This window comes from Rattus norvegicus, chromosome 4 (genome assembly GCF_021556685.1).
Source record: "Rattus norvegicus strain SHRSP/BbbUtx chromosome 4, alternate assembly SHRSP_T2T, whole genome shotgun sequence".
In the NCBI taxonomy this organism is placed as follows: Eukaryota; Metazoa; Chordata; class Mammalia; order Rodentia; family Muridae; genus Rattus; species Rattus norvegicus.
The window spans coordinates 157,548,819-157,558,699 of NC_141537.1; the positions used below are offsets into that span (position 1 = coordinate 157,548,819).

Consider the following 9,881-nt stretch of genomic DNA (forward strand, 5'->3'; position numbering starts at 1 on the left):
AGGGCAGATAAACAGAGTATGCCTATCTAGCAAATTGCCACAAGAGGACAAACTCATTACACAGTTAACAGTAACAGTAGTTATGTCCTGAGAGAATTCGAATATTCTGAACAAAGAAAACCAAGACATATGGGACCCTAACGTTCCATTGTCTGGGTGCCTGAGTCAAGTGCAGACCAGAAGCGATCCCAGTCGACCGATAGCTAAACAGCACCGCACAGAGGCCAACACGGTAGCAGAAGTCTAGAAACTACAACTCCCAGAGAGCTCCGGGCGAGGGAACTACAATTCCCAGCAAGCCCAGGGAGCGCCACTCTCCGTAATTTCGCAGATCGCCCTCACGTACTGTCTTCAACTGGACCTATCCGGACACCTGGCGCATGACCCCCGCGTGAATGGGGTGCGCCCGCCCAGAGTCCCTGGAGGCAGAGCTCGAACCTCATTGGTAGAAAAGAGACCCGAAAAGAAGAAACTGATCTTGACAATCTCGGAGTGATTGGGGTTGATGGGACCGGGGAAAGAGTGAACTCGGCTGCTGACCAATCAGCGTTCAGAAGAAAGAAAAGGGAGCTAAGGTTCTGCGGTCACATGCCGCGGAGTCTAGTGGGAGGAGCAGTTGCTCAGCAGGCTCTCCTTGCTTCCTGTTTCCGGCTTCTGGAGCGGGGCGCAGCGCGGCGCCTAAGGGAGCGCTGGCTTCAGAGAGGAATCGAGGGACTGGGGTCTGTGCCCCCGCACCCCCGTTTTCCGGCCGCGTCTCCCAACCCCACAGACACATTCTTGGGGGTTTCTGAGCTTCGGTTGCTCTGTTTTCCTGTGACACGTGAGTGTTGGGGGCGTGGAGGAAGCGGGCTGGGGTCCTTGCACACCTCTGCACTGAAGGAAATGCGGACCGCGAGTCTCGCTTGGCCCTCGTTCTTGCTGGAGATACTGCTAGGGAGCCGAAGGGCGGACTGGAGGCAAAAGGCATGAGAACGGAAAACGTCAGACTTTTAGGCGTGAGGAAAAGGAGTTCCAAGTTCAGAGAGGAATTTAAGATGTTTTAAAGGTGGGAAAAAGTGCCCATGTGTGAAGTGTTACTGGATGCTTGTAGAGAGAATTTTTGACCTGTATCATGGGAGTAAAGTGGCGTCATGGCGTCATTTGGGATAAAGTATGACTTTGAGCAGATGGAAGGCGAGAATTTCCAGAATCCTGGAAGAAGTTCGAGGAAGGTCTGTTAGTGTGGTGTGGAAAAGAGTAACAGGAATATCTTGTCTTTCTGTGGAGATTTTGAAGCATAGAACTACCTCCTTGAGGTACTTTAAACATCAGGCCTTTCTGCCAGTTGAGACTGATCTTAAAAGTGTTGGCTACAGTGAACCAGGAGGAAGAAAATAAAGCCCTCCATTAGAAAATGGAAAACGGCCATGAGTGGAAAAGTAAGTACAAGGCTGAGGTCAGCAGTTTGCCAACCCCTAACTTAGTCATTGGCTGTCCTGTAAAGAAGAATGTTTCAGCACTGCCAGTAGAGCTCTCTCTATAGAATAAGAAAATTGAAGGGGAATTTCCAAGAGCATAAGACCCTGTTTTACAGCATCGAGACAAATGCTTGCACTCCTGAGATTTTTTTTTTTTTTTTTTTTTTTTTTGGACCATGTTAAAAAGGAACTGCCGAGCTTCGGTTTCATACTCCCCTCTTTTTGGGTCCATGTTTATCAGAAGTTTGTCCACAAATGCTTTCTTGTCATTAGCCATCCAGATTCATCCGGCAACCTCATCCATTTAATATTTGTGTGACCTAGGACAAGTAACTCAGTAGGCAGCCCTAAGCCTCAGTCCCCTCATCTTCTGTAGGCTATGGGACTGACATAATGCAAGTAAAGCGTTTAAAGCATACACCACACTGAATCAGAGAGAAGCAGTTCAAACTTGCAGTCAGATCTTAAGCTGAGAAGAGCGTAAAATTATTCTTCTAACTTATTGAATAGCTAGGCAAATGGTAAGCAATTCCGATCATCAAATGCCTACCGTGGCTTGTTTTAATTCTTCATCCTGTCCCAATTTTTTCAAAAGTGTTTGCCCTAATTTGGGAAGAGAAAGCAGCAACAAATGAGGAAATAACTTTGAGACCAGAGTACACAGCCTTCATTCAGTGAGAGCATCCCTACAAATTATGTACTGGGCAACAAGCACTTCAGAGCCCTGAACATTATCATTTTTAAATTCAATCCTGAGAGAACTTGAAGAAAATGGCACCGAGTAGGTTAACCGAGGAGCTCTAGGTGAGTTGACTGGTTGAGCAATAGCTGAGCTCAGAGGAGGAGAGAGCTTAAATCTGGGCTCTTTGTTAAACTACAGTTAACTGTGAGGAAGAGCTACTTCCCTTTCCTGCTCTGTTTTAAAAAGAAGAAAGGCAGCTCTGCTTTGGCTCCCAATGGCTCTGGAGCCATCTGTCTTACTCTGTTAGCTATGTCGGTGGTATTCATTCTGTTTATCCTGTAGTTTTTAGTTGTGAAATAGAGACGGTTAAATTTAATACATAAGGTTTGGGGAGGATTGACTAGTTAATGTCAGGTAGTTCTGGCTTGAAGGCTGTCACTCCTACTAAATATGTCCAGTGGTGTCATATAGGAGTGCCCTTGACCTCTTGGCTACATGTGATTACTATGTGGAAATGCCTTGCTTGCATTAGTAAATTGATGTGTGTTGCCCTCCCTGCATGTGGGAAGTAGAAACCTACATGTACCTTTCAGGGAGAAAGGGAATGAGTACGGGGTTAGAGCTTTCACTTTCTTATTGTAGAAATGTCTGGAAGAGATAACTGTCAAAAAAACAGTGAAGCCATAATAAAATTAACAATGTCAATAGCCTGAAGGGTTACTTACAGGTACTAATAGAAGCCTTGTGCAAGTATCAATCACTATGACCTAACTAAGAAGATGGGAATAGCCAACTTTTCAACATCGAAATAGACATTGTCATCCACAAATATGCTGGCTGCAATCACAGATGCCTGGGGATATATGTGTCCCATGGGCCATAGTTTAGAAGGGCCTGTTATAATAATACAAACAGAAAGTGAACTTGGGCTGGAGAGATGGTTCAGTGGTTAAGAGCACTGACTGCTCTTCCAGAGGTCCTGAGTTCAAATCCCAGCAACTACATGGTGGCTCACAGCTATCTGTAATGAGGTTTGAGGCTCTCTTCTGGCCTGTCTGAAGACAGCAACAGTGTACTTATATATAATAAATAAAATCTTTCAAAAAACAAAAAAGATACATTAAAAAAAAAAAACAGAAAGTGAACTCAGGATTTTAGAGTGGTAAAAAGACAGCCTTAAGATTTGTGACTTGGGGGCTGGAGAGATGACTCAGTGGTTAGGAGCACTGACTGCTCTTCCAGAGTCCTGAGTTCAATTCCCAGCAACCACATGGTGGCTCTCAACCCTCTGTAATGAGATCTGGTGCCCTCTTGTGTGTTTGAAGACAGTGTACTTATATATAATAAATAAATCTTAAAAAAAAAAAAAAAAAAGATTTGTGACTTGGAGGGGCGAAGATAGTTTTGGAAGACTTCAAATCACTCATTTTGAGCCAGCGAGCTTTCTTCTGTGATCGGATGGCTTTTCAGGAGAATGGCACATAAGTAACTGACGTGAGTTAAGGTACTATGGCTGCTTCACCCACACTCCACATGCTTCAGTGAATGTGAAAAAAGATTATTGGATGCCCCCTACTGATGTGTTAGGGCCCAACATAGTCGGGCTTCTCTCTCTCCTTTACATCTTTCATAGTTAGACATTATCGAGGATCTGTGTACATCAAGACTGGGATGTTCCAGGGAAGGCCACTGACTTAGGCGTTATTTATAAACTAGTATTTGACTTTGAGAAACAGGATAATACAACATAAATTTTTATCAAACAGAAACAATGCAAAGATGGGTGCACCCTGGCTTTTACAATTCTTTTCTTCCTCTTACCCCCCACCCCATTTGTTTTGCTGGGTTTTTGTGTTTTAGAGGTTTTTGAGACACGGTGTCTCACCAAGTCTCTCTTGCTGGCCTCACAGAGTTCCATCTGCATCTGCCTCTGAGTGTGGAGATTGAAAACATTTGACTCTACACTGAGCACCCATTTGTTTTGAAGCAGAATCATGTTTTTTGCATAATCATAATGCTGTAACTTTGCACAGTTATGTGACTGATGTATTTTCTTTCTCTCCTGATCCTGCCTTCACCTCCAACACTCTTCCAAAAGGATGTTCCCTCTCTCTGGCTGTTGGAGGACTGAACTGTTACTGTTGCTACTCCTGGCTGTGGCTGTGAGAGAATCCTGGCAGATAGAAGAAAAATCGTGTGACCTGGTAGGAGAAAAGGATAAGGAGTCAAAGAATGAGGTGGCTCTCCTGGAGAGGTTACGGCCACTGTTTAACAAAAGGTAGAGAAGCACCGGAGAGGGCAGAAACTATCTTTACTAAGGGTCTTTTCTCTTTAATGAGTTACCTCAGCTTTACTGTGGAAGGAGTGTGTGAATTGTACAGGTTCTAATGTGAACCTTAGCAATGACTAGTTTATTGGCTGTAATGCATTTCCCTCTCTAATGACAGGCTCACAGCCATGTTACCGTGTGTGTGTGAATTGTACAGACTCTCATGTGAACCTTAGCAATGACTAGTTTTATCTGGCTCTAGCACGTTCCCCTCTCTAATGACAGGCTCACAGCCATGTTACCATGTGTGTTTTCTTCTCTTTCACAGAAAAGTATCAGGTTCTAAAGACTGGGTCTAAAGCACCTGCTTGTACAAATTGGAGCATTACTTGATAACTTCATATAAGACAACTTTAGAAATGTCAGACACATGAAAACATAGACATGTCTAAGTATGTCTTCATCTGTGTCAGGGAATCCAGATAAACATGAAAATGGCCCTTAAACATGGGACTGTCCCATGAAAACAGACAGGCTCTTGCTATGAGGAAACAGCTGACACTTTCACATAGCTAGAATGGGTATTCTAGAATGTATTGCTGTCTTGGAGGGTATATTTCAAGTTATTATCAACAAGTAGGACAGTCTATAGGGCCACAAATAACTTGTAATTCAACAGATGTTATGCCTTTGATGGAAGGGAGGAGTCTGCATTTTCCTGAGCATGGTAACTAGTAATTGTTCTTTCCTTTCCTACTTTCTTCTGTAGTTTTGAGAGTACTGTGGGCCAGGGCTCAGACACTTACAGCTATATATTCAGAGTATGCCGGGAAGCTGGCAACCACTCCTCTGGCGCAGGCCTGGTCCAGATCAACAAAAGTAATGAGAAGGAAACGGTGGTTGGGAGAATCAACGAGACTCACATCTTCAATGGAAGTAAGATATTTCCTGCTGACTAACCCCAAGTCAGTCCTCCAGTAATCCTATGTTGGCCTTCTCCAGCTTTTCGAGTGTGTCGTGTTTTATGGAATTGGGCTAGACTGTAACTCATAGTGCCTAGTTCTAGAGCTGCTCAGGGAACCTCTGTGTTTGAAGACAGTGCAAAACTTTCACAAAAAGAATATAAGACTGGGGATATTGTTCAGGGTAGAGCACTTGCACAAAGTTCTGACTTTAATCCTTAACACCACAAAAAAAGGAAGACAGAGAAAGGAATAGAAAAGCAAATGTGGATATGAATGACTGAGAGTGGAAGGGAATCTGAATCTAGCCAGAATTTTACACAGTCCCCTCTAGTCACCCTAACACTTAATCAGTTCCAGACCAGCCACCACCATTTCTCATCAAATTAACCAATATTGAGTTTAAGATAACATTATGTGCAAACCAATAAGTCTGTTTAAGGGGAAAATCCTCCTCTACTTGTCCTAAGTTATATTTTCAGTGTCATGAAGGTATATGCCGGAGGGAGCATCTGCGGCGTCTCTCTTCCCATAAACACAGTCATCCAATGTAGATATTCACTGGATAAGGAATAAAACAGTTCTTGACCCGCTCACTCTCCTAGTGTGATGGTGTTTTAGTCACTCACTATAAAGAGACACCATGACCAAGACAACTGTTTAAGAAAGCATAACTTGGAGGCTTACATTTTCAGAGGTTAGTTCACTATCCCCACAGAAGGGAGCATGGCAGTACACAGGTATGCGTGGTTCTGGAGAAGTAGCTGACAGTTCTACGTCCTGATCTAAGTAAAGGTGGGGAAACACTCTGGGCCTGGCATAGACCACCCCCAGTGACCTACTTCTTCCAAAAGGCCACACCTCCTAATCTTTACAATCCTTTCAAACTGTTCCACTCCCTAGTGACTTAACCAGTCAAATATAAGAGCCTATGGGGGCCATTCTTCAGACCACAACAGATGATTTTAAGACATCAGCTCATTAATTTTAAAATCTTGTTTTCTCATATGCAAAGTTGAAAAAGTCCTTACTTACTTGTCAGCCAAACAATATTTTACAAAGAACTTTAAACATAGTAAATAAATACTTGGACGTCTCCCTGCTGCCTGGCAATCTTGTGGAATCTCCTCTCCTTTTGCATTGTGTTGAGAAAATGTGTATCAGTGTTAAAAGCTTGGGTAGAAACTGGTTTTTTATACAATGTTTCCTACCTTTAATATAAAAATAATATTAATCTTACATTTCTGGTTATTGCTCTTAAAACAAGGGAATAAAAAGTTTTAAGAAGCAAGTTTTAGGAGCTGGGGATTTAGCTCAGTGGTAGAGCGCTTGCCTAGGAAGCACAAGGTCCTGGGTTCAGTCCCCAGCTCCGAAAAAAAGAACCAAAAAAAAAAGGAAGCAAGTTTTAAGGCCAGGTAAGGAGGCTCATGAACTGTGACCTCAAAACTTGGGAGGCAGAGGCACAAAGATCACAAGTTGGAGGCCGGCCTGGTCTACGTAGTTAGTGTGAATTAAGGCCAGCTAGAGCTCTTTGTCTCTTAAAAGATTTTAACCTAGAGTTCAGATATACCAGCTGTATCAATTATCATTACCTAAAAGCGATTCTGGTAGCGTATTCCACTCCACCATGCTACCATTGCTGCCCCCACCTCCCCTGCACTTCACAGTGCCATTACTCTTGTCCCTCCTCAGGTAACTGGATCATGTTGATATATAAAGGGGGTGACGAATATGACAACCACTGTGGCAAAGAACAGCGCCGTGCAGTGGTGATGATCTCCTGCAATCGACACACACTCGCGGTAAGGTATCCTGGGACATCTGGAACCAGGAGCAGCAAATGTTTGGGGTTTATATAGTCACTGGGGGGCTGTCTTGTTTGTTGGATGCAAGCAGAAAGACATAACTGCCGTTTGGTCCTCATCATCAGGGTAATTTTAACCCAGTGTCTGAGGAACGCGGCAAAATCCAGGATTGCTTCTACCTCTTTGAGATGGATAGCAGCCTAGCCTGTTCACCAGAGGTCTCACACCTCAGTGTGGGCTCCATCCTCCTTGTCATGTGAGTACTTTGCACCCTCTCAGTAGCATGCATGTTTACATATACAAGTCAGAGATGACTCACTGACACTGTGTCTGAAGAAATTAAGCTTGGGAGTATAGCTTGGTGGCAGAGTGCTTAGTCAGTATGCATGAGGTCCTATGTTCAATCCCTGGCAGTAGTAAAAAATAAAAAATATTTTTGAAAACAGCCTTGCTTTGTGCTTATGGCTGGCCTCAAACTCAAGAGAATCTGTCTTCCATGAGCTGATATTAAAGATGTGCCTGACCAGACTTGTCTTCTTAAAAATGAATTAGTCCCATTTGCATTTGGAGATTGGTTTATGTAGACAGTGTCTCCTCCCTGTGTAGCTTTGGCTGGCCTGGCGATGTAGACAGCTGGCCTCTGCCTCCCAAATGCTGAATTAAAGGCGTACACACGATAACCCCCACTGTTGAGCTTCTCTCAGGAAGGCTGGACACTACAGTATTACATCAGTAGAACAGAGCAGAACATAGAGTCGTGTTCATGCTATTAGAATCACATACTAAGTGCCCCTCTCCCCTTTCTGGGTGTTGACATTGTTCTTAAACAGTTTTTCTGAGGAGCTGCCAGCCCTTCTTGTTTGGAGTGTAGCTTAGGAAACAGCTGATATTGGATGTACAGTTTAGCCTTGGCCTTCTCAATGCTGTTAAGAGGTATGTGGTGCCACTTCAGAGTTGCTAAGTTTAAGTGTGTGTCTCCCTGTGTAGATTTGCATCATTGGTTGCTGTTTACATCATTGGGGGTTTCTTATACCAGCGACTGGTAGTGGGGGCCAAGGGGATGGAGCAGTTTCCTCATCTGGCCTTCTGGCAGGATCTTGGCAACCTAGTAGCTGTAAGTAGCAAGATTAATTTGGGCTAAGCCTTGGATATTGGGTATTCTTTGAAAAAAACAAAAAACCCACTGTCATTTTGAAACCATATTTCACTCTAAAATAGATGATCAAGACTGTCTTTCCTTTGCTTTTTCCCTCCAGGATGGTTGTGACTTTGTGTGCCGTTCCAAACCCCGCAGTGTGCCTGCGGCCTATCGTGGCGTCGGGGATGACCAGCTGGGGGAAGAGTCAGAAGAAAGGGATGACCATTTGCTACCAATGTGATTGCACTTTTCATGTCCAGCCACCTCTTCAGTCCCCAAACCAAAGCATCCTCAGCAGACTTCTCAAGCAGTCTCCCCCTCTCACCTCGCCATTAATATTCTTGCTTTCCAGTTGGCTTTGATTTGACACTAACCTGCCTCCCTTTGCTCCTATTGTTTTTCCTCTGCACTAGTACAGTGGAAGGCAGACAGACATAGGGCCTGTGCTGTGGGGAGGCAGACTCCTATACCCCAGGAAGAGAAAGGACAGCTAACTAGGCAGAAAGAAAGCCATGAGCCCTGGCTGTAAACATTTCCATAAATTGAGACACTGGGTTCTTTGCTCGTACCTTTGGTTGCCTCCCTCATGTTGTCCCTGTCCCCGCAGTAGTCCCAGGATCTGAGTGTAACTCGCAGAGGTGCTCTGCAGGACTTCTTACCTGGCTGTCACCCAAATACTCCCGTTTGCTTTGAGCCTGCAATTAGTCACATGATTGTCCCTTGTGTGGGATTAGGACAGGGAAAAAAAATGTGAACTTTCCCAACTTGAGGATTCTAAGGCGCCATCACGTTGCTTATAGGTCTTTGAGTGGCTTGACAGTTTGAATTGGGCCCTAGGCTGCGGTTATAAATCCATAGGTAACCCAAATGCCTAACCAAGTAGTCCTTTCTAAAGTACACAGACTGTGTCACCTTGTGGTAGTCTCGCTAGCCAGCCTTATTCTTCCTCCTCTCCCTACTGGTACTTGCAAACCTGAGTTGTACTTTTCTCACAGGTCTGTAGTTTGGCTTTTTATACTTTCCCCAATCTTAAAGGAAGGGAATGGAAGCAGAAGTGGACGTGGAGGCTCTGCAGGTCTCTGCTATGGTGGGGACACTGCTGCACCTGTCCCTCCTGCTGGCTCAGGGAAGTGTCTGACCCACTTATCTATGGGAAAAGGTCTTTAATCCTCTATTTCTTTGTGTTTAAGCCATGTGCCCAGAATCCCAGGCTGGTCTTTCTAAAATAGTGAATTCCTAGGCCACTAGGTAACAACACAGTTCATCTGAACACAGGCGATGTGGAAAAGGCAGGGCCATTTGTTCCCTTTAGAGAAAATGAATGACGTTATTCCTACTTCCCAATACCCTTGCAATGGCAATGGAAATTTTGTTTTCTTTCTATACAGGAAAAATAATGTTATTTTTAAAAAGGCTTCTCATTTGTTGTTTGCATTCTAACCCCTGTGGTTTTAAAGGAAAAATAATATACCACTTTTGTACAAAACCAATAATTAAAAACATAAAAAACATGCTGACTGTGTCATTTGTGTTAAGGAGGAAACAGTGGAATGCAGTAAGACAATGGA

At 44.0% G+C, this 9,881-nt stretch overlaps 1 protein-coding gene across 4 annotated transcripts; it reads left to right on the forward strand.

Annotated features, from left to right (window-relative positions):
- The first annotated feature begins 643 nt into the window (after positions 1–643).
- Positions 644–9,824, forward strand: M6pr (mannose-6-phosphate receptor, cation dependent). 4 transcript variants are annotated; one of them, XM_087657679.1, is made up of 8 exons: positions 644–1,418; positions 2,053–2,261; positions 4,238–4,417; positions 5,178–5,344; positions 7,063–7,172; positions 7,301–7,431; positions 8,163–8,289; positions 8,432–9,824. In XM_087657679.1, exons 3-8 carry the CDS (start codon positions 4,239–4,241, stop codon positions 8,552–8,554), a joined length of 837 nt encoding a protein of 278 aa, XP_087513805.1. In that variant the 5' UTR covers positions 644–1,418; positions 2,053–2,261; position 4,238; the 3' UTR covers positions 8,555–9,824.
- The last annotated feature ends 57 nt before the right edge of the window (positions 9,825–9,881 follow it).

Coding starts and splice junctions, on each gene's coding strand:
- M6pr (XM_087657679.1), top strand. CDS start 4,239: ATGTTCCCTCTCTCTGGCTGTTGGAGGACTGAACTGTTACTGTTGCTA. Junction 5,345..7,062: donor GACTCACATCTTCAATGGAA/GTAAGATATTTC, acceptor GTCCCTCCTCAG/GTAACTGGATCATGTTGATA. Junction 7,173..7,300: donor GCAATCGACACACACTCGCG/GTAAGGTATCCT, acceptor CCTCATCATCAG/GGTAATTTTAACCCAGTGTC.